General features: G+C 38.4%; 1 protein-coding gene across 14 annotated transcripts in view; it reads right to left on the bottom strand.

Moving 5' to 3' along the window:
- Positions 1 to 23,097, bottom strand: part of FHIT (fragile histidine triad diadenosine triphosphatase) — a 1,490,046-nt gene that overhangs the window by 1,056,339 nt on the left and 410,610 nt on the right. For all 14 annotated transcript variants that reach the window (XM_060109929.1, XM_060109922.1, XM_060109919.1 and 11 more), the window contains one exon: positions 9,700 to 9,773. In XM_060109929.1, the coding sequence (XP_059965912.1) occupies positions 9,700 to 9,729 (30 nt within the window). In that variant the 5' untranslated portion in view covers positions 9,730 to 9,773. The remainder of the gene's footprint in view (positions 1 to 9,699; positions 9,774 to 23,097) is intronic.

Consider the following 23,097-nt stretch of genomic DNA (forward strand, 5'->3'; position numbering starts at 1 on the left):
TTCCTTTCTTAGGCATTTTCTCATTCTGATTGCTGTTACCAGCATATACAGTTACTACTAGATAGTTTAACTTTCTCACATTGTTTCAAATCACTAATTCCCAATTAGGCAGATCCCTCACATCAATCCATAAGTTAATGGCCCCCATGGTATTTGTTCATAGCCCTCTCCTAAGACACTTAATACTTTTTACCTGGTAGAATAATGATTTATAGACATATGTGTCTCTCTTGCCAGATTTTTGAACTTCTTAAGGTTAGAATTGTGTTGGACCCATTGTTTCTTCCCAACCAGTGTCTAGCCTGATATGGCACACAGCAGTCACAGTAGGAGTTGCCTGTAGTTCACACAGACTTTTTGGGCGTGCAATAGCAACTCTAAGCAGTTAAGTATCAGAAGCAACACATCACAAAGTCATCCAGCTCCATTACGGGTGAAGTCAACACCTTAGAGAGACCAAATACCTCTCTCCATTTTTAATCCAAAGCTTCTAGTCAGTTGACCCAGAAACTCCCCACACCTCTACCATGACTTACCAGTTTGTCTAAAATAATAAAGAGGAAAATGAGAGGCTATTAGCTCCACTTCCATTCTCCAGTCAATCACCATTCTAAATTATTAATCAGTTGAAGTACTGCCAAGAAATATTCAGGCCCTTTTCCAAAAGTATAAAGTAGTCATTTTTCAAGTGAACAATTAACCAGTTTATTCATCTAGAAGTCACAGAATTTATAGAAAAGCTGATTCCTTCCCTTTTTTTGTCTTTTTTTCTTCCTTTTGGACACTGCAGGAGGTAAGAGAGATATAGATGAAACTCAAATATAGCTTCCTTTCCTTCACTCATTTATTGACTTGGCGTTACAGAATCCAAGTTTATAAAAGGTGTTTTAAAATATTTCCTGACCATAAGCATCTGTAACACTGTCCCAGTAGTATGACGCTCCTGACTAATCATTGCTGGCAAGGACAAAGTGATCAATTGTCACCACCCTTTCTTCTGCATGATTGATTTGGTAAAGTACAGGCATAACTCATGATTTCATGGAGTTTATATTCTGGGGGAGGAGACAGTCAAAAAAGAAGGTAAACCAAGAAATAAATAAAACAGCAGTGGTAACTTTTATAAAAGAAACAAAAAGGGGCTAAGAAAAGGAGAAGATGTACCTTAAGTAAGATGTTAGTAGTGGGACTCATAATCGATGGATCAGAAGAATTCTGAAACTGGGGACCTAGTATGTAATCAAATCCAAGGTATGAAAGTGGAATGGAGAATTTTAAAAAGACATTTATTTCTAGTTACCAACTGACCTCAGAGACTCCAAATTTCTAGGGCATCTACTTCTCTTTTATTTTAGTCACGTGTTATTTCACTACTATTATCACAATTTCTTAGGGGTAATTTTCTGAGCAAGAGATATAGTGTGCAATTGGCGTTGTCAGTCTCATCTGATGCTCATTAACTATCCCAACTTTTATGTAAGTGATGTACGTTTAAAGGGAGTGTGGTATGTAGCTAAAAAAAATTTTTTTTCTTTTATCCTTTTTGGCTTTTTTTTCCCCCCCCGAGGGAAGGTGAGCAACAATATTTAGTTTCAACTATATCTTTAGAAGGTTGCTTAGGCATATTTTGATAGCCTTGTCAATGAGAGTGGAGTTCTGGACAATTAAATATCCTTTAATTTTTAAGTATATACTCTGGGGTACATGACCTTCCTAGGTCCTAGGGACCTTTTCTTTGGGAGGCTCAATACGATATTATATATGATACATTACAATAAATAAGTGTTCGATGAAAAATTTTTGAGAAGATTTTTGTATTTTTGCATTTGAAATCATTTGGTTACATACAATTTGGTTTATTAAATTTTAAAATTGGTTAAAATTTCTCAACAATCATCATGCAATTCAGACATTCTTAAGAAGTGAGAAAAGCAAACTCAAAAAATGTCTCTAAACATAGACTCTTTATAATTACTAAATTTAGTAATTAATAGCAATAGCACAATGTTCTATTTTGTTGACATTTTATTAAATATCTAATTGTCCTGACTCTGCAATTTCTACATACTTCAAATCCAAAATCATTTTCTTTTCCTTTTAGTTCTCAATATTTTTCTAAGCCCTTGAAAAATGCATTGGCCCTAGTCATTAGGCCCAGGTGTCTAAAGGTTAAAGAAGCTACAAAGTGTGTGTGCATCCCAGGGTCTCGTAATAGTGGTGGTGATGCTGTGGGGGGTTATCCCCCCAAAAAACTAATGCCATTATAACCATGTATGATCCCAGGTAGCCTAAATGAATGTACCAAAATCCATTTAAAAAAAAAAAAAAAAAGCCTGCCCTGATTTTACTGTGATTTATGCACTTTCCTCTGAAGTTCCACTCAGCTTCACTTATAAAGATCATCTTGCTTCTCTAGCAAATTCTCATACCTTAGGGCATAAGAATCACCTAGAGTTCTGGTTAAAAATGGAGACTCCTGGGTCCTGTCTCCAAAGAATCTCATTTATAGATCTAAGTGGAGCTCAGAAATCAGAGTTTTTAACCTTCTGAAACCCTGAAGTGTTTATTGGTTGCTAAGTCGTTGGTTGATGCCTTGTGGTTGATGATAAGAGCTGCTGGATCAGTTGAATTGAAATGCTGGACGAGTCGAGTCAATTTAGGCCAGGCTCTGTCAACCCTGGCTCATAACAGAATAACCTGGAGAGCTTTTAAAAACAGTTACCCCCAAGGATTCTGATTTATTTGATCTGGGGTGGAGCTTGGGCACTGGTATTTTTTAGAGCTACCATGCAAACAAATCAAACAGCCTAATTATCATAGGCCATGATAGCCTAAGGGTATCAGCTCTCATAGGGATTAACTCACCCATTGAGGTGATGCTAAGGCCTAAACCTCCTAAAATGAAAACACAGCAGCAGAGATTTAGCAAAACTAAAACCCATCCAGACCTCTTACTCCCAGTTTGTTTCAGCCTCAACACACCCAAGTCGGCCTTAGAGCTACAGCACAAAAAGGTGAGCCCTTTACTTTGGTTTTCATCTCCTGGCAGAATGATTTAGTAGCTCTATTATAAAAGCAACTCCATTATCATTACAGTGTTTGAATTATAAACGAAACCAAAAAAGATGCAGAAGGAACAGTCCTTTAATCAAAACTGTAAAATAGAACAATTTCTGGCTGCACTTAAAAGCAAACTCCGAAATATTAAGAGTAAACGCTCCAGCCCTTTGATTCCTGCCTCTTTCCTGTAAGAGCGACACTACACATTTTTTCAATTAAGCAGTTTGACAACCTGAAGAAACTTACAGTGCATGGCTTAATGAGCATATACTGTATGCATGGTAATCGGCAGGCTGACAGTTTGCTCATTTCAAACAGACAAGAGAGCACTACACGTTAGTAAAAAGGTTTTTTGGGGGGGCCTCTTTTCATTAAGTAAGCTTTACAGTTAAAGAACATTCTAACCGTATTGGCAAAGCTGTCACTAGTGGTCCCAGGGTGACCTTACTCTCTGTCACTCTCCAAGTCCTCAAGTCTTGACCAAGAAATTATTTTTTAAAAAACAAAACACAAACACAAAATATAGACATTCTGATGCTCTCAGGGGTATGTGGAGCCTTCTGAGTCATGACTCTCTCTGTGATTTCACATAACACAAATTCTAACCCAGTGTGTGCTGGTTCTTCACAATGACAGCTTTATAAACTGGAATACTTCTTGGAAATAATACCAATACCGTTAAACTCTTCCATATTTTAGAAGCAGTGTAATGTAGTAGAAAAACCATGGGCTTTGGTGACGTAGAGATAGGGGTTCAAGTTTTGTTTTTTTTGTTTGTTTGTTTTGTTTTGTTTTTTTTCTTTTTGCGGTATGCGGGCCTCTCACTGTTGTGGCCTCTCCCGTTGCGGAGCACAGGCTCCGGATGCGCAGGCCCAGCGGCCATGGCTCACGGGCCCAGCCGCTCCGCGGCATATGGGATCCTCCCAGACCAGGGCACGAACCCGTATCCCCTGCATCGGCAGGCGGACTCTTAACCACTGCGCCACCAGGGAGGCCCCGGGGTTCAAGTTTTGACTAAAACCTTTATACGTGGCGTTAGTCAAGTGACATCACTTCTCTGGGGCTCAGCTGCCTAACTTATGAAACACAGACAGTAACATCTACTTTGTATGGAGAAGACTGTAAAAATGCTTCACGGTTACTGACAACATAGTGGCACTTAAATAAATAGTAACTAGATGACCCATAGAAGTTCAGACTCTGGAGTTTTAACTAAGTTAGCTACAGTCAGACTCCTTAGATTTCTACCATGAACCTTTATTGGAGTTATATAAAGACAACAGTAAACTAACATTTATGTACCAGTGTGGTCTCAATCATTCCTACCAAGATTCTGAAAGGTAGATGTTATTACCCCATTTTTATGAAATCTCAAATACAGGAAGGGATCTTCAAGATCACATGAGAAATTTCTGACATGTTTTAACATTTCTGATCATAAGAATATGCAACTTCCTGTGTTTCCCTCTTTGCTCTGCCTGACAGACAACCCAAGAGTGAATTTATGTGCTTAGTATATATTCGCAACCCTGTCAGCAACAGTGACTGGTGGATTTCTTTTCTGATTTTCTATGTATATTTTATTAATCTTATTTTAAATTGGTTATAAACCATCACAAATGAGGTACTATTTCTTAGCTAGCTAATAAAGAAGCTAGTAATAACTAGGATTTGTGTCACGTGATTCCAGGCTAGGGACCCTCACATATATTTGACATACAGATATCCACACTCTCCAACTATGCTTTTTTTCACTTGTGTTGAGCTCTGATTCCGCAATTTTACAAAATGGTTGTTAGCCTAAAGTGACGAGTCACCTGTGTCTCTTGATGCAAAATTGAGATAGTCCTCAAAAAATTCTAGACTCAAAAACACTTAAAGTAATCTCATTGGAATTTTACCAGGTATATACACTAATTTATAATTCTTATCTTAATGTAATAACCTATTTATTATTATCAAACACTAACTCTGGTAATACCTTTTGTCTTAAAGTTTAATTTCTCTGATATTAATATAGGCACTCTAGACTTCTTATGCTATTTCCATGGTGTATCTTTTTCCACCAATTTACTTTAAACTTAACTGTATTTTTATATTTAAAGTTTATCTTTTAACAGAAAATAGTTGTTTTTTAATCCATCCTGATAAACTCTGATTTTTAATTAAAGTATTTAGTCCATTAACATTTAATATAATTAAATATGATTAGCATGATATGTTTGCATTTAGAGCTACAATTTCATTGTTTGGTTTCTGTTTGCCCCCTCTGTTTCTTGTTCTCTGTTCTTTCCTGCATTCTTTTGGGATCATTTTAAAGGTGTTTAGGATTCTACTTTATCTATTGGATTTTTAGTGATAGTTCTAAAGCAGTAAAATATACATTCTTGACCTTTCACAGTCTACTTAGAGTTCACTTCATACCACCTCATATAAAATCGAAAACCATGCAACTGTATAAGTCCATTTACTATGCACTCCCCTCATTATTTATGCTATAATTGTCCTATGTATGACATCTACAAACAGCACATTATAAGCACCACAAGGCAGTGTTATGGTTTGGCTTTAAAAAGTTCTGTGTATTTTAAAGACACTGAGATGAAAAAAATACTCTTTTATATTTACAGTCTCTGACATTCTTCATTCCTTCCTGAAGATTTAAGATTCCATCTGGTGTTATCTCACTTCAGCCTGAATAACTTCCTTTAGCATTTCTTGTGATGTAGGTCTGCTGGCAATGAATTCTCTTAGTTTACTTTTATCTGAAAATGTCTTTAATTAGCCTTCATTCTCAAGGGATATTTTCACTATATATAGATTTCTGGGTTAACAGGGTTTTTTTTCCTCTGTTCAAAAATATCATTTTAGTTTTTCTAGACTCTGTAGTTTCTGATGAGAAGGTAGTGCTAATTTAAAGCACTGTTTCCTGAAAGGTAACCTGCCATTTTTCTCTGGCTATTATCAAAATTTTCTCCTATTGTTGGTGTCCAGTGGTCTGAATACGATGTGCACAGGCATAGTTTTCTTCAAATTTATCCTGTTTGAGGTCCACTGACTTTCTTGATCTGTAAATGTATGTGTTTCATCAAATTTAAAAAATTTTGGCCGTTATTTCTTCAAATAGTTTTCTGTCCCATTCTCTTTCTTCTCTCCTTCTGAGACTCCAATTACTTGTATGTTAGACATTTTTACTTATGTCACACAGGCCCCTGAGGCTCTTTTCATTTTTTTCTGTTCAGTTTTTTAAATCTTTTTCTTTCTGTTCTTCAGAAAGAAAATTTCTACTGCTCTATCTTTAGGTTCACTGACACCTTCTTCTGTTACTTCCAATGGATGTAAGCTCAGTCAGTGAATTTTTATTTCAGATATTGTATTTTTCAGTTCTGGAATTGCCATTTGGTTCTTTCCTATAGTTTCTATTTACTATGTTTTTACTCATTATGAGTGTATCTTTCTGTCCTCATTGAGTATGGTTATAATAGCTGCTTTAAAATCTTGGCTAATTCCCACCTTTGGGTCATCTTGGAATTAGTCTCAGACTAATGCCTTTTCTCTTCAGAAGGGGTCGTCACATTTTCTTGGTTCTTCATATGCTATGTAATTCAGGGTTGTATCATGGGAATGTATGAATGTGAATATTATGGAGTAAAGACTCTAAAATCTGTTAGACTTCTTTGAAGAGCACTGGTTTGTTTTAGCAGGCAATTAATTCGGTTATACACAAATTGAAAACCATCTCTTGGGTGGCTGCCCCACACGTTCGTGGTTCAGGGGTCAGTCAAAACTTTGGGTAGTATTTATACATTGAGTTGGGAGCCTCCCCTGTCTTCCTCTCTCCTTTCCAGAATTCTAGCTTCATTTTCCAGTGGCTGTCGTTGCCCTAAACCCTGTTCTTTGGGTCTTCAAACCAAAAAGAATGTGGTTTTTCTACTGGAATTAGTCACCCCAAGTGACATTAATTAACCTCAACATGTCCTCAGTCGAAAAGCTGTAAAATGGGGAACTCACTCTGCACTGGCCCCTGCTTCCAAGTGTTGAATCTCAATTCCCTTTCAGAATCTACCTGCTTATTTTCACTCTCTAGGGCTTTCAGGTAATATTTCCCCCATACTTTATAGTTGCTATCTGTGAAAATGCCAGGTTCAGTAGAGTTCACTTAGCCATACGAGAAATGGAAACAAGTAAAAACATATAGGAAATATTCCTTTGCATTTAGCACTTTCTCTCCTCAAAATACTTAACCTCCATTCATTACTTCACCTAGTGATATTGGGTTTTGGTTTTAACTAGAAACATAAGTCACACTCAGAGTTTCCTTGATCATCCTGCCAAATACATGAGAAGACTTGGAATGAAAGTACAGCATAAAGTTAAATGATAAAATATAAAACATCAATCAGATCTGGCTCTTACACTGGCAGCATGTAATCTCAAAGCAATGAGGCTTGTACAGGATCATGACTACCAAAGATTATCTACATGGTACTTTGCCACGTTATTTATTTTACCTTAGTTTTTTGGTCTCAGATATCTCTATATCTTGCCTCACTGAAAACTGCAATAGGTAATATCCTAAGAGAAACAGAATATTGAAAATGATATCCTTAAACACCAATACGGAATTCATAAGTGCACATTTCCTGCTGATAATAGTTCTTACCATTTTTTGAGTTTCTGTACACCAGGTATCTTGCTAATCATTTTATAAAAATTGTCATTTAATCCTTTACAACCATTCTATGAGGTAGTTCCTATAATTAGCCTCATATTACGGAGGAGGACACCACAGCTCAGAGAGGTTAAGTGAGTTAACTGAGATCACACAGCAAATAGCAGAAATCTGAGTCAGTCTTTTTTTTTTTTTTTTTTGCGGTATGCGGGCCTCTCACTGCTGTGTCCTCTCCCGCTGCAGAGCACAGGCTCCGGACGCGCAGGCCCAGCGGCCACGGCTCATGGGCCTAGCCACTCCGTGGCACGTGGGATCCTCCTGGACCGGGGCATGAACCCGTGCCCCCCGCATCGGCAGGCGGACCCGCAACCACTGCGCCACCAGGGAAGCCCTGAGTCAGTCTTTTTAAAGAAAAGAAACAGCAAAGTGTGGGGCTTTGGAATCAACAAGCACATGCCTTTTACTATGAGGAGAGAAAAGAGAAGTGTTTCTAAGCAAAGAGAAGTAAGTGGAGCTCTTAAAACTCAAAGTTATAGCCCATAATTCCTCCTTCCACTAATTATTAATATTAAAATGCCCCTTTCAGACATATATATTTCATATTGACAGCTTTCATGTTAAAAAGAGCCTTGCTTCAGGGCTCAAAAACACTAAACAGAACCATAACATAAGGATTGAACAATTCCATGCAAAGCTCATAGTAAAGAAACACGTAACACCAGGGTTCCATTTCAGCTCATTTCACTTACTGTCCTTAAACCTTCTGCATCTTCCAGAAAAACACTCTAGAGAGGAAGGTGATTCACCAGAAAGAAATCAGGCACATTAAGAAGTGAAGATGCCTGACTCATCCCTCCATAATCTGCATTTGGTGAGTATTTCTAGAAAATATAGCAATGTGTCACAGTCCTACAAATGTGAGGGGCAGTCTTTTGCATAAATCCATGAGTTTCAAGCAACTGTGGAACGAGAGAGAATAGAAAACAGGGCCAAGAGTAAGTAAGCAGACAATGTAAAGTGGAAACAGGAGACTGGGTCTTGACTGAAAGTATACAAAATCTTTGTGTTCTGACACATGGGGCTATTCAATATTTATATTTATTACACATGCTAAATTGTCTGTTGAGACCTCGGAATGGGAGATACTATGAGGGGAGTACAGATGAGAAGGGATGAGAGAAAAGGAGAGGGGTATACACAAATGAGTTCTAGGGAGGGATTAAATGAACACTGTCCACTGACATCATCAAAACTGAGGAAGTTTTGCCACATTAGCACATTCCCTTCCTTTATTGCTATTTTTTTAATGTATATTAAACTTATCCAGTGAAACCATCCAAAGACATACAAAGAAGAGTAATTATTTTGCCCTATCCTCAGGCCTTTTTATAAGATTTATTCTTCACTGTCCCAGCAAATGACACTAGGATTTCCTCTGACCAAGAACAATCCCTTGCTATTTCAGGAGATACGTTTCATATCAGTGTGTCCTCCTGCTACTACTAACGTCATTTCATCTCCACGATCATTCTCAAAACCATGCAAAGCATAACAACTTGTCTTTGGAACTGCTTAACCTTACTTTTTATACATAAAAATTATTAAATATGTGTAACTGTCTGGTGGAAGGTAGAATAATATAATAGCATGTCAATCAGGTAACGGTAAAGCTACATTTCACGAAAGGGAAGGTAATGCTTTCTCCAGAAAGTGAAGTTATCACTTCTTTATTTAACTGACATAATATTTATACCCCAAGTTTTAAATGGCAGCTACAAATAGAAGTCAGGAGAGGGTAAATTCTCTAAGAAAATTGAGCCCCCAAATTTTACCATTTTAAGAGTTCTATTTTATATGTACATAGAAATCTTACTACTATTATAAGGATACCCATAGTTGGTCAGTTATACTTAACTCTATGAAAAATTGTTAAATTAAGTAAACTCTACCTCTCTGAATACTCTTACCTCCTCAGAGCGCTCAACAGCAGGGTGCATGGAGTTTTACAGAGGGTCTTGGCAAGCAGGCAGTCCTGGGATACCTATACCATAAACGAGAAATTCAGATGATCATTTCTGCAGTGATCTAGACGGCTTATAGTACAACTTCATTAGAGACATTCACCGTGATAACTGAGCGAGCATGACAGCATTGGTACTGTTAAAAGGGTAGAATAAAGGCACATGGGGGGCTTCCCTGGTGGCGCAGTGGTTGAGAGTCCGCCTGCCGATGCAGGGGACGCGGGTTCGTGCCCCGGTCCAGGAGGATCCCACATGCCGTGGAGCGGCTGGGTTCGTGAGCCATGGCCGCTGGGCCTGCGCTCCGCAACAGGAGAGGCCACGACAGTGAGAGGCCCGCGTACCGCAAAAAAAAAAAAAAAAAAAAAAAAAGGCACATGTGCAAATTCTAAGTATTGTCATTACTCTGCACAAGAGAGATCACGATTCAAGAGTGGCTTAAGTGACTCCTACAAGATCACATAAAGTAAGGAGCAGAATGGTGCTTTGACATTCCATCTTCCCATTTCTAGTCCTGGGCTGTTCTGGCTGCATTATTATTTGCCCTTCCTCAGAGCCAGCCAGTCCTGGCACAGGAGTTTTCCATTTTGCATAAAGATGAGGCCAACCCAGAAGTCAGTAGGAAGAGTACTTCTCTGGTTTTGTGGCGGTCTGTACCGAAGCATCTGTCTGAAAGGTATTTTATGGGTCAATCTACTTTCTTTCCTTTGAAACCTTGGTGTCCATGAGAATCTGAGGGAAACTGACAGTGGAAGGAACAAGGGTTTTTGGTCCTACTGACCTGAGTTTGAATTCTAGTAATACATTTACCATCTCTGTGTCTTATACAGCTGCTGAACTTCACTGAGCCTCTCTTTTCACTTCTGTCAAATGGGCATAATAATATATCAAGGGTATATCTATCGAGAGAGTAATTTTTTTTAATTTATTTATTTTTCGCTGTGTTGGGTCTTCATTGCTGCACGCTGGCTTTCTCTAGCTGTGGACAGCGGGGGCTACTCTTCGTTGCAATGCACGGGCTTCTCATTATGATGGCTTCTCTTATTGTGGAGCATAGGCTCTAGGGCACCCGGGCTTCAGTAGATGTGGCGCATGGGCTCCACAGTTGTGGCTTGCGGGCTGTAGAGCACAGGCTCAGTAGCTGTGGTGCATGGGCTTAGTTGTTCCACAGCATGTGGGATCTTCCCAGACCAGGGCTCGAACCCATGTCCCCAGCATTAGCAGGCAGATCCTTAACCACTGCGCCACCAGGGAAGCCCCGAGAGAGTAATTTTTTTAAATGAGGATAAAACATCAGATAGCACAGGGGACAGGGAGAAGTGGGCAATCATCTGCTGCATATTTTGAAAGAAGATCCGAAAGGATTGGCAGTGGACTGAGGGGAGGAAGATAACACCTAATTCCTTGATAATACATAGAATTAAATTAGAAACCATAACAATTTAACTTACTGATCATCAGAAGCAGTAATCTTCTCAAATGCCAGACCAGTCAAAGATAGTGGCAACATACGTAACAGAGAATAAGTAACCAGGATGTATAAGGAACTCCAAAAATCAAGAACAAAGATGAACAAACATATAGAAAAAATGGTGGTTCAAAGAAAAAATCTCAACGGACAAAGAACGTAAAAAAAAGCTCAGACTCACTAGAGGAAAACACGTATTAAAATAATGGAATTCCATTTTTCTTTTACTAGAATAGTAAACATGGAGAAGACAGACAAAATTCAGTGTTGTCCAAGAGGTGGAAAAAAATAGCATAATACTCTAGCTTACTTCTGGCCGAATCATGAATTGGTATCATCCTGATGAGCAATTTTGTTATATTTATCAAAAGTAATACTACATATATCCTACAGCTTACTGATTCTCATTGCAGGGTATACAGAGCTCAAGCAACATGGACACAAGGAGACATCTACTAAAAAGATTATTGCAGTGTTTTTTTGTTTTTGTATAGCAAAACTTGGAAATGACCTAAAAGTTGCATTGGAAAGGGAATAGGCAAATAAAATGTGCTATATTTATAGGATGGAATATTATGCAGCTGTTAAAATCAATTGATTTTATAGGCATCAATACAGATAAATTTCATAAATACTGTTACATTAAAAAAGCAACAAGAAGGAAAGATTTAAACGTAAAATATTTAAACAAAATAGTATATATTGGTTGTTGGTATATATATATGCGTGTACATAAAAATATAAACAATAGACTAGTTAAATATTACATCCTAAATTTATGGTAGGGAATTTTCAGCAGGAGGTACAGGCAGCTGAGAGAGTGAAGGGTGGAAGGAAAACAGGATATGGTAGTTAAAAGAGAATTTAGTTTCATCAATAATTTCTTTAAAAAGAAACAAACCAGAAGTAAATCTGACTAGACGTAAACAGATGCTCCTTTTTAGATAGTAGAAATACAGATGCTTATTATACTACCTTTTGTGCTTGTCTGTATATTTAAATTTTTCTCAAAGGAAGTAAGAAAAAAGGGAGGGAGGAAAGAAGGGAGGGAGAGAGGGAGGGAGGGAGGAAAGGAGGAAGTAAGTTAGCTCATCATCAGTTCCGGTGTGCACTTAAACTGGTCACAGATGGTTGGTTTCTTTAAGGATGGATCTCAAAACTGTTTTCATAATCAGTGAGAAGGATAGCAATTCCTCCCAGGTTGGCTCAGCTCAGAGGACTGAATTTAAGTTCAGCCAGCAGAGGGAACCATCTGTCATCTGGAAAGACACTCAGCCCTCATCTAGGAGAACCCGTTCAGCACACACCAGTGCCTCTGGAACCAGGGGGAAGAGGGAACATGCATTTACAGACAAAGTAAACTGAGAGCACACCACGGACATCTTTTCAACCTTTCTAAAAGGTTCGTTGTAATTTTACAGAATCAAGGGAACAATACGCTTGATTAGTTCTTCAGCTGACTTAACAATTTTGCTTTTTCTGTTTCTCTCCTTGAAGCAAGTTTGCCATTAAACTTATATTTTCTAGGGCTTGAGATTAGATTCTTCCCCCTCCAAAAGAGAATTTTTGTTTTAAAATAAAAGTTAGCTTTAAGACAATTCATTTTTGCCAGTAATACCAAAAGACGCTTGTTGAGGCGAGGAGGTCATTCTTTAAGGAGGCTACAATTGTAAAGAATGTTCCGTCTCTTCCTGGAGGGAGAATCTGTGGAGGAAAAAAGCTTGCAGGAAAGTTCAGTAATCATGAAGTAAAAGCCCCAAAAGACTTCCTCCTGGGCCAATACTGTGTTTAAAAATGCCTTATCTGTACACTTCCTTGAGAGACCTTAAGGCCTTGAAGAAGCAGTTAGTCAAACCCTTAAAGGAAAATCTGGCAATCCTCCTATCTTTACATAATGCAGCCAGGAGGCAAAGGGCACCAATTCAAGGCCAGATATGCCTCAATTGCTTCGCCCCATCACAGCCCTGATATTTAAATTTCATCCTTTTATGTGTGTCATCCTACAGATGGGATTTGGGTTGGTTTCTAACAATAAAACAAACAAGGTAGAAAGGGAATGTTATGAATAAGTTACCAATGTGCTATTTTGTGCCTTTGAATTTGGATGATGATAAACATGATTCTGCACATGGAAACTAGACTTTTCAGAACTACTACACAGAATCATTTAATTTGTCTGAGTAAGTACTTACAATAACGTGGCTGCTCTGCACTGCAAAAAACATTGGATTTTCAAATGAACAATGAAATATGTGATAACTCCTTATAAATGGAACTGCAGCAAAGGACATTCAGTAGCAGATCCTTTTGAGATACTAAAACAAAATAAGTTGGATTTAACATGAGAAGGATGAGAAGGAGGTAAAGAGGGCTAGAGGATGGCCTTCTGGGGAGAGAGAATACAACATTCAAAGGCAGAGTATATAGTGTCTTCATTGTTATTGAAAGGCGGTGCAAATTGTCCATTGAATGGACCATTTTAATTGAACAACTATGTATCCAATACCTACTATGCACCAGGCACTGTGCTGAGCCCTGGGACATAACAGTAAGCAAGACAGATATGAATCCATGCCCTCAGTCTTTCCTCTCGATACTTATTCCTCTTTGAAAACTGCACTAAAGTCAACATTCGCTTTGTAAACCAGTAAATTCCATCTTCAGTTTTGATCCCAAAGAGAGTCTACCAGCATGGAAAAACTGTAATGCTTTCTCTGGTCAGACAATGAAGGCTACATAAGCTAGTAATTCCCTTTCTGCCTTAGGGGTCAGGAAACCTACAACCAAATTTAGTTCTCTCACTCCATGGACCTACCAACATATACTAGTAAAGATGGTCACATTTCTGTCTTATGGTTGTTTTAGTACTTGCACACTACCTTTGATTTAGTAAACAGCCTCAAAGTCTTTGGGAAGTTGGTAAAAGACGGGGAGGAAGGGAAAGTAAAAGAGGAAAATAAGGGAGTTTCTTGAGGTCCAAAGTGCCTTTTGCAGTTTTCACAGCACCTTACACAGATGCTGAATGGAAAGCACTTAATAACTTTGCATTGATAAATGGATCAATGATGAATACAAAGCTTTCCTGGCTCAACTTGGGTTCCATTATGGGGGAATGGGAGGAAGTGAAACTTACTTCTCTCTAATCTCCAGTTTGAAAGGGAAAGCTCAAAACAGTAGCTGAAAAGTTTAGCATGACTGTCACTGTGAAGCAGCTCAATAACCAAACAGAAGAGCCATGGTGACCACAAGAAGAGAGGGGTAAGAGAATTTTAAGGTATCCTTAGAGATTTATTTCAGGCAATGAGGTCCTTGTAATATAGAACATTACTCTCTCTTACTCTAGTGCTAGTCAAAACAAGAGAAATGTCATAGTTTAAACTGATGTCTAAGTAACAGGGAAAAACGTTAAGGTTCTTTATGACAAAATGGAAATATATTTGCAATTCTATTTCCTGATGTTCTCTCACTTATGTTGGGGAAAAAAACTGTTAGTCCTTTTGCTTTAAAACTCCCCATTGGGAAAATTAAACTATAATCTATCTGGTTAACTCCAGGAAGAGGAGGAATAAATTTAAAAGAAGTTTAGAAGACACCCACTTTATCAATATCAGAGCACTGTGGAGTTCAGTCTTTTTCATAGCTAAATCCATCCCATTCACACAAGAAAACAACAAATGTTGTATTCAAGGAGGTATTAAAACATCTCATCCCTGTTGTTAGCTCAACATATTAATGAGACTTTCTGAATTAATCTCTGATCACAAACTGTCTGTTGATGTGATATAACTGCAGTAAATAGTGTACAGCTTGCTTCAAGTAGCTAGCTAAGACCAGTTTCACGATGCTTCAGTTCTTTGACAGGTAGAAAATTAAATCATTTCTGTATTCACCAAAGATTAAATCATTTCTGGGGGCTTCCCTGGTGGCGCAGTGGTTGAGAGTCCGCCTGCCGATGCAGGGGACACGGGTTCCCGGTCCGGGAAGATCCCACATGCCGCGGAGCGGCTGGGCCCGTGAGCCATGGCCGCTGAGCCTGCGCGTCTGGAGCCTGTGCTCCGCAACGGGAGAGGCCACAACAGTGAGAGGCCCGCGTACCGCAAAAAAAAAAAACCACAAATAAATAAATAAATAATTTCTGTATTCTCCTAAGACTGAATCATTTCTATATTCCTCAGAAACTCTTCAATACTAACAAGTACATCACTTCCCCAACTAGTTGATAAACTGAAAAGAAAATATTATTATGGGATGGTACTTGAGGAAATAGTTAAAAGGGGAAACTCAGAAAACAAGATTGTGAAGATGTATGATGAGGAGATTGTCAAAACGGCAAGGTGAGGGAAGGAAGGAGTTGTAGCTGAATAATGTATGTTTTTAAAAGGTAAGCTATTCCTTAAAGCAATTACCAAAACGTGAGAGTTCCTTTCATGGTTCTCAACCTTATACTCTGAAAGGGAACTTCTTATAATGCAAGACTAAGAGAGCCAATTACTTCAGCACCAAGCTACATCCTAAATCTCTGGACTTGGCAGTTCAAAAAAACTCTTGGAAAGTGTTCTCATAAAATCTTCACTAACAGCTCTGACTTTATAAATGTAGATTCTAAAAGGATGAATGAAAACTAACCAATTAGATAGCAAAGTAGAGAAGAGAGAGCACTGAATAAAAGACCTACCAGCGTTTCAGTTATACCTCCATGACTAACTAGCTCTGAGACTTAGATCATATTTATAATAAAAATCATAATCATGAAAAATTAATAATCACACAGCACATAGTGTGCCAAGAGCTTCCCATACATTATCTAATGTAATTCTTATTACAACCTGAGGAACTTTCATGGAGTTGAGTAGCTTCTCCAAGACCACCCAGCTGCTTTGAGTGGTGGGATCAGGATTCGAACACAAACTTCTCCAACCCCAGAGCCCAGCCTTTAACGATCCATTCTGCAGACAAGTTCAGTCACTGTCTAAGATGATATAAAAGGCTTCCATCAGCAATGAGGTACTAAAATTTATGAGGCAACATAGGATAGTGGGAAAAGCTCAGGTTTTGAAGTGACTTGTGGCCCAGGAGAGCAGCTTCTTCTCTAAGCCTTGGATTCTCAGATAACACTACTTTCTTTACAGGCTGTCCTAAGGATTAGAGACAATACTAGAGCTACTAGCCCACAGTAATAATAATGATAGCTAACATTAACACCATGTTTACTATGTGTCAGGGACTAAGCCTTTTTCACACAGTAAATCATGCAGTCACAATGACTTAAAGAATACTATCATTTTTATTCCTGTTTTACAGATGCGGAAACAGAGGCAAAGACAGTTACCAGACCTAAATCACAGTTACTAAACTGCAGATCTGGGATTCCAATCCAGACAGAATGACTCACTCAACGAATCATACATATTGCATATTGGACACATACTGATACATGAAGGACCTCTGCTGTTTCCCAAAATCTGTGTTAATCTCACCCAGAGTTCGAGATAAGTTCAGGAGAAGAGAACAATCCATATGGACATCCAGAAGGTCTGCCTATTTCTGGCAGTAAGCCAATTATACTTAAAAAAGAAAACAAAACAAACAAAAAAAACACCTTGACTTCAATAGGAACTAGCTAGAGAGTGACACATCACATATATCATAGATATGTATACACATATATGGCTAAGCTTTTCTTTGTTCTGTTTCCTGGCTGATTGCTCCCTTCATGTTGATATCCTGTTGCTTTCGTTTTACTTATAAAACCACCAAAGCTCCATAAAAGTTACTTTTCTGCCTTCAACCTGGGAGAAATTCAGTCTCTTAGTCTTCTAAAACATTATTTTAATAACATATTTTATTTAACCTAGTATATAAAAATATTATTTCAACATGTAAATAATAAAAAATTAACAACATATTTTACATGTTTTATATGAAGTACAATATTCAAAAATCTTAATAGGTTTTACATTTACAGCTCATCTCAAGTCAGACAAGCTATGTTTCAATGCTCAGTAGCCACATGTTGCTAGTGGCTACCATAGTGGACAACACAGGCCTAGAGTGACTGGCTTCCTGGCTGGTATTTCTAGGTCTCTTTTCTTGGGCTGGTCAAAGTCCCCAGAAAAGTGTCTTTCAATCTCGTGCCTAGCTGCCATTGTTCTGGGATTTAAGTGTGGGGAAGAGTGGAAGCCCCATTATGCAGACTTTCACTTAATCCCCCTGTTTTCGTCACCATAGCTCTGTCCTCAGCTATGCCCAGTGACCCCAGTCACAGATCCTGTGCTTCACCCCCCTCCAGCCTTCCTTCTGGGGAGTGGAGGAAGGGTGAGAGGGACAGCTCCCAGGCTATGCAAGTTAGGCAACGACTCTGGGGATCTAATATTATTTACTGTTTTCTCAACATTCTTTTCATATTCCTTTACTCTCACTTTCATAGATTTATAATGCCACTAATTCCTTAGATTTCACAATTTTTTCCTTCTAAATCAGTCTCTGGCCTTTTAAGGCAGCTTCTACAATTACAGTTATCTTCCCAATTCTTTTTGTTCATGTGTCCCCCCCCCGCTTTTTTTTGTGTGTGTGTGGTACGCGGGCCTCTCACTGTTGTGGCCTCTCCCGTTGCGGAGCACAGGCTCCGGATGCGCAGGCTCAGCAGCCATGGCTCACGGGCCCAGCCGCTCCGTGGCACATGGGATCCTCCTGGACCAGGGCACGAACCCGTATCCCCTGCATTGGCAGGCGGACTCTCAACCACCGTGCCACCAGGGAGGCCCCCCTCCTTTTTAATTAAACTTATTTTGAGATAATGTTGTTAGAAAAAAATACAGAGAGATTCCATGTACCCTTTACCCAATTTCTCCCAATGGTAACATCTTACAAGTCTACAGTACAATAGCACAAGCAGAATACTGACTTTGATACACTCAAGATACAGAATATTTTCATCACCATAGAGATCCGCCTACCACCCTTCTACAGTCACACCCATCGCCCTCCCACCTCACACTGCCTTAACCCTTGACAACCACAAATCTGTTCTTCATTTATATAATTATGTCACTTTAAAAACGCTATATAGGTCTTTCCTGGTGGTGCAGTGATTAAGAATCTGCCTGCCAATGCAGCGGACATGGGTTTGAGGACCGGTCTGGGAAGATCCCACATGCCACGGAGCAACGAAGCCCGTGCACCACAACTACTGAGCCTGCACTCTGGAGCCCGTGAGCCACAACTACTGAGCCCACGTGCCACAACTACTGAAACCCGTGTGCCCTAGAGCCCATGCTCTGCAACAAGAGAAGCCACCACAATGAGAAGCCCGCACACCGCAACGAAGAGGAGCCCCCGCTCGCCACAACTAGAGAAACTCCACGTGCATCAGTGAAGACCCAACATAGCCAAAAATAAATTTTTTTTAAAAAAGAAGAAGGGCTTCCCTGGTGGTGCAGTGGTTAGCAGTCTGCCTGCCGATGCAGGGGGCGCGGGTTCGTGCCCCAGTCTGCGGGGGGGTCCCACATGCCACGGAGCGGCTGGGCCCATGTGCCGTGGCCACTGGGCCTGCGTGTCCGGACCCTGTGCTCCACGGCAGGAGAGGCCACAGCAGTGAGAGGCCCGTGTACCACAAAAAAAAAAAAAGGAAGAAAAAAAAGAATGCTGTATAAATGGAATCATACAGTATGTAATCTTTGGGAATTACCTTTTTTCTCCCATAGCCTCAATCTCTGAAGGTTCAGTCAAGTAGTTAGTTCCACGTTATCAATAGCTCATTGCTGAGTAGTGCTCTGTGGTTTGGATATGCTACTGTTTCTTTAACCATTCACCCAGTACAGGTCATCTGTGTTGCTTCCAGTTTTTGGCTACTACAAATAAATCTACTATGAACATTCATGCACAGGTTTTATGAGAACATAGATTTTCATTCCCTCAGGATAAATGCCCAGGAGTACAGTAAGTGAATGTTTAGTTTTATAAGAAACTGCCAAACTATTTTCCAGAGTACCGGTACCATTTCACATTCCCACCAGCAATATATGAGTAATCCAGTTTCTCTGCATCCTCATTAGCATTTGGTGTTATCACTATTTTTTTTTAAGCCAGTCCAATAGGTATATGGTGACATATCTCTGTGGTTTTAATTTACATTTCCCTGACAGCTAATAATATTGAACATATTTTGATGCACTTACTTGCCAGCTATAAAACCTCTTCGGTGAAATATCTCTTCATGACTTTTGTCCGTTTTCTAATTGGATTGCTTGGGTTTTTTTTTTTACCATTGTTTTGAGAGGTCTATATATATTCTAGATACTAGTCCTTTGTCAGATTTATGGTTTGTAAATATTTTCTCCCAGTCTGTATCTGTCTTTTCATCCTCTTATCAGGGTCTTTTAAAGAGTAAAAGTTTTAATTCTGATGATGTCTAATATATGATTTTTTTTCCTTTTATGAATTGTGTTTCAATGTCAAGTCTAAGAACTTTTTGCCTAGCTCTGGATCCCAAAGACTTTCTCTTATGTTTTCTCCTAAAAGTTCTATAGTTTCATGTTTTACATTTAAGTCCATTATACATTTTGAGGTAACTTTTACATAAGGTATAAGACTTAATTTTAGGTTCACTTTTTGCTGATTTCTCCAGGATCATTTTTGAAAAGGTTCTCTTTTTTTTTTTTTTTTTTTTTCCCATTGAGGGATTTGTACATTTGTCAAAAATCAGTTGGGAATATTCATTGAGTCTACTTTTTGGCTTCTCTATTCTGATCCACTGACATACATGTCTATCACTTCATGAACAGCCACATAGTAACTGTAAAATAAGCCTTAAAATAGGGTAGACTGATTCCTCCCACTTTATTCTTCTTTTCAATATTATTTTAGCTATTCTAGTTCCTTTGTCTTCATATAAATTTTAGAATAATCTTGTCCACATAAAAAGTCATACTAGGATTTTGGTAAGAGCTGCATTAAGTGTGTATATCAGTTTGGGGAGAATTGGTATCTTTACTATGCTGAGACTTCCAAATCATGAACATGGTATGTCTCTCCATTTGTTTAGATTTTCTTTGATTTCAGTCATCGGCATTATGTCACAGTGAGCATACAAGTTCTGTGAATGATTTATTAGATTTATACCTAAGTATTTCATAATTTTGAGCTACTGTAAATTGCATTTTTAATTACAGTGTCTACATGTTCATTGCTAGTATGCAGAAATACAATTGATTTTTTTAAATTGTCTTATATCCTACAACCTTGTGGAACTCACTTACTTTTAAGAGGTTTTTTTTTTTTAGATCACTTAAGGATTTTCTAAGTAGAAAATCATGTCATTAGCAATAGTGACAGTTTTCTTTCTTCCTTTCTATCTGTATGCCTTTTATTTCTTTTTATTGCCTTATTGCATTGACTAAAGCTTCCTGCACTATGTTGATTAGGAGTAGCAAGAATAGACATCCTTACCTTACTTCCCACACTTAGAGGGGAAGCACTGTTTTTCATCATTTGGTATAAATGTCAGATGAGGGTAATAAAAAAGAGGCTCTTCATCAAGTTGACGAAGTTCCCCTTATTCTTATTTTTCTGACAGTTTTTATCATAAATCAGTGTTGAATTCTGTCAAATACTTTTTCTGCATCAATTGATTAAATCATGTGATTTTTTTTTTCCTCTTTAGTCTGTTATTATGGTGCATTACATTGACTGACTTTTTAATTTTGATCCAGTCTTGTATTCCTGGAATAGACCCCATTTGGTTACGGGGTATAACTCTTTTTTTTCCCCCTGAATTCTACTTGCTAATATTTTGTTAAGGATTTTTGTGTCAATATTGATGAAGTTATTGGTATACCATAGTTTTCTTTTTTGTATTGCTTGTGTCTGGCTTTGGTATCTGGGTAATATTAGTTTCATAAAAATGAATTGGGCAGTGGAAGTGTTCTCTTCTATTTCCTGGAAAAGTCTGTATAAAACTGGTGCTTATTCCTCATTAAATATTGGGTAGAATTCTCCAGTAAAATCATCTGGGCCTGGAAATTTCCTTTTGGGGAATTTTTAAATTATGAGTTCAATTTCCTCAATAGTTATAACAGGGCTATTCAAATTATCTCTTTCAAATTTGGTGAATTGTGGCAGTTTGTTTTTCAAGGAGAGTGAATTTTTTTTCTAAGTTGTCAAATTTATGTGTATAAAGTTTTTCATAGCATTCCTTTATTATCCTTTTGATATCTGCAGGATCTATAGTACTATCCCCTGTTTCATTCCTGATATTGTTAATTTGTGTCTTTAGTCTTTTTTTCTTTATCAGTCTTCCTAGATGTTTGTCAATTTTTTTAACTTTTTCAAAGAACCAGCTACTTCTGCCTTCTTTTTTTTTTTTTTTTTTTTTGCGGTATGCAGGCCTCTCACTGTTGTGGCCACTCCCGTTGCAGAGCACAGGCTCCAGACGCGCAGGCTCAGCGGCCATGGCTCACGGGCCCAGCCGCTCCACAGCATGTGGGATCTTCCCAGACCGGGGCACGAACCCGTATCCCCTGCATCGGCAGGCGGACTCTCAACCACTGCGCCACCAGGGAAGCCTTGCCTTCTTTTAATTAATGCTTGTATGGTACGTCTCTTTCCATCATTTTACCTTCAGTCTGCCTCTACTATTATATTCAAAGTGAGTTTCTTATAGACAGTGTCTAGTTAGGTCATGTTTTTTAAATAATTCTTTCACTCTTTACATGGTATATTTAGACCATATAGCTTTAATGTAATTATTGGTATTTTAGGACTTAAACTACCACTTTATTTTTGTTTGTTTTCTGTTTATTCTCCCTGGTTTGTATTTTTGTTTTCTTTTTTCTGCCTTTTTGTAGGCTCTTTGAACATTTTTTGGAAATCTGCTTCGATTTATCTGAAGTTTTTTGTGTGCATCTCCTCCTTGTAAAACTTCTTTAGTGGCTGCTCTAGGTACTGCATTATATATTCATAACTTATCACAACCTACTGGTATTGTCTTACAGTTTGAGCAAAGTATAGAAATCTTACCTCCCTTTATGTCCTGTTACCAATGTCCATTTATAATACAGTTATCTTAAATATTTCCAACACTTCCATCCATATAAAAGAGTGTTGTAATTTTTGCTTTAGTCTTCAAACATAATTTAGAAATCTCAAATGGAAAAAGTAAGCCTACTATATTTACCAATATTTTTGCTTGCTGTGTTCTTTCCTGGTGTTCCAGGGCTTCTTTTTTTAAATTTATTTTTTATTGTTTCCTTTCTGTTAGCCATTCTTTTAGAGTAGGTCTGCTGGTGACAAAATCTGTTAGTTTTCCTTCATCTGAGAATACCTGGACTTCCCCTTCATTCCTGAAGGGTGTTTTCACTGGTCATAGGATTCTGGGTTGATTCTGGGTTGACTGCTATTTTCATTCAGTACCTGAAAGCCTTAAGTTCCTGAATTTCAGCAGAAACTCAAAAATAAAACATATAGGGAGAGCTAAAAATGTATATATATAATAAACTGGATCCTATTGAATTGAAATGTCCCTGGCTACAACGAACTCTGATCCTGGCAGGAGGAAAAGACATGTGAAAAATCTTTACAATTATATGTGATTAAGTGCAAAAATGCAGGTATGTACTGGTCATGGTGCTGACACAGAAACAGTGAGCAGCAATGCATGGGAGAATCAGCAGAAGCTTCTCACAGGAGACGTGTGAGCTGGATTCTGAAGGTTGGGTAGTAAAAGGAGTTTCCAAGAGGGAGAAACACATGCAAAAGCCCTGAGAGAAATAAAGATGGCACATTTGGGAAATGATACAAACTAATGCCTGGATGAACTACAAGACATGTGAAGGAGCAAAGGGAGATGAAGTGGTAAGAAAGGTAAGGGAGGGACACTGGGG

Source organism: Mesoplodon densirostris, chromosome 10 (assembly GCF_025265405.1).
Source record: "Mesoplodon densirostris isolate mMesDen1 chromosome 10, mMesDen1 primary haplotype, whole genome shotgun sequence".
Lineage (NCBI taxonomy): Eukaryota > Metazoa > Chordata > Mammalia > Artiodactyla > Ziphiidae > Mesoplodon > Mesoplodon densirostris.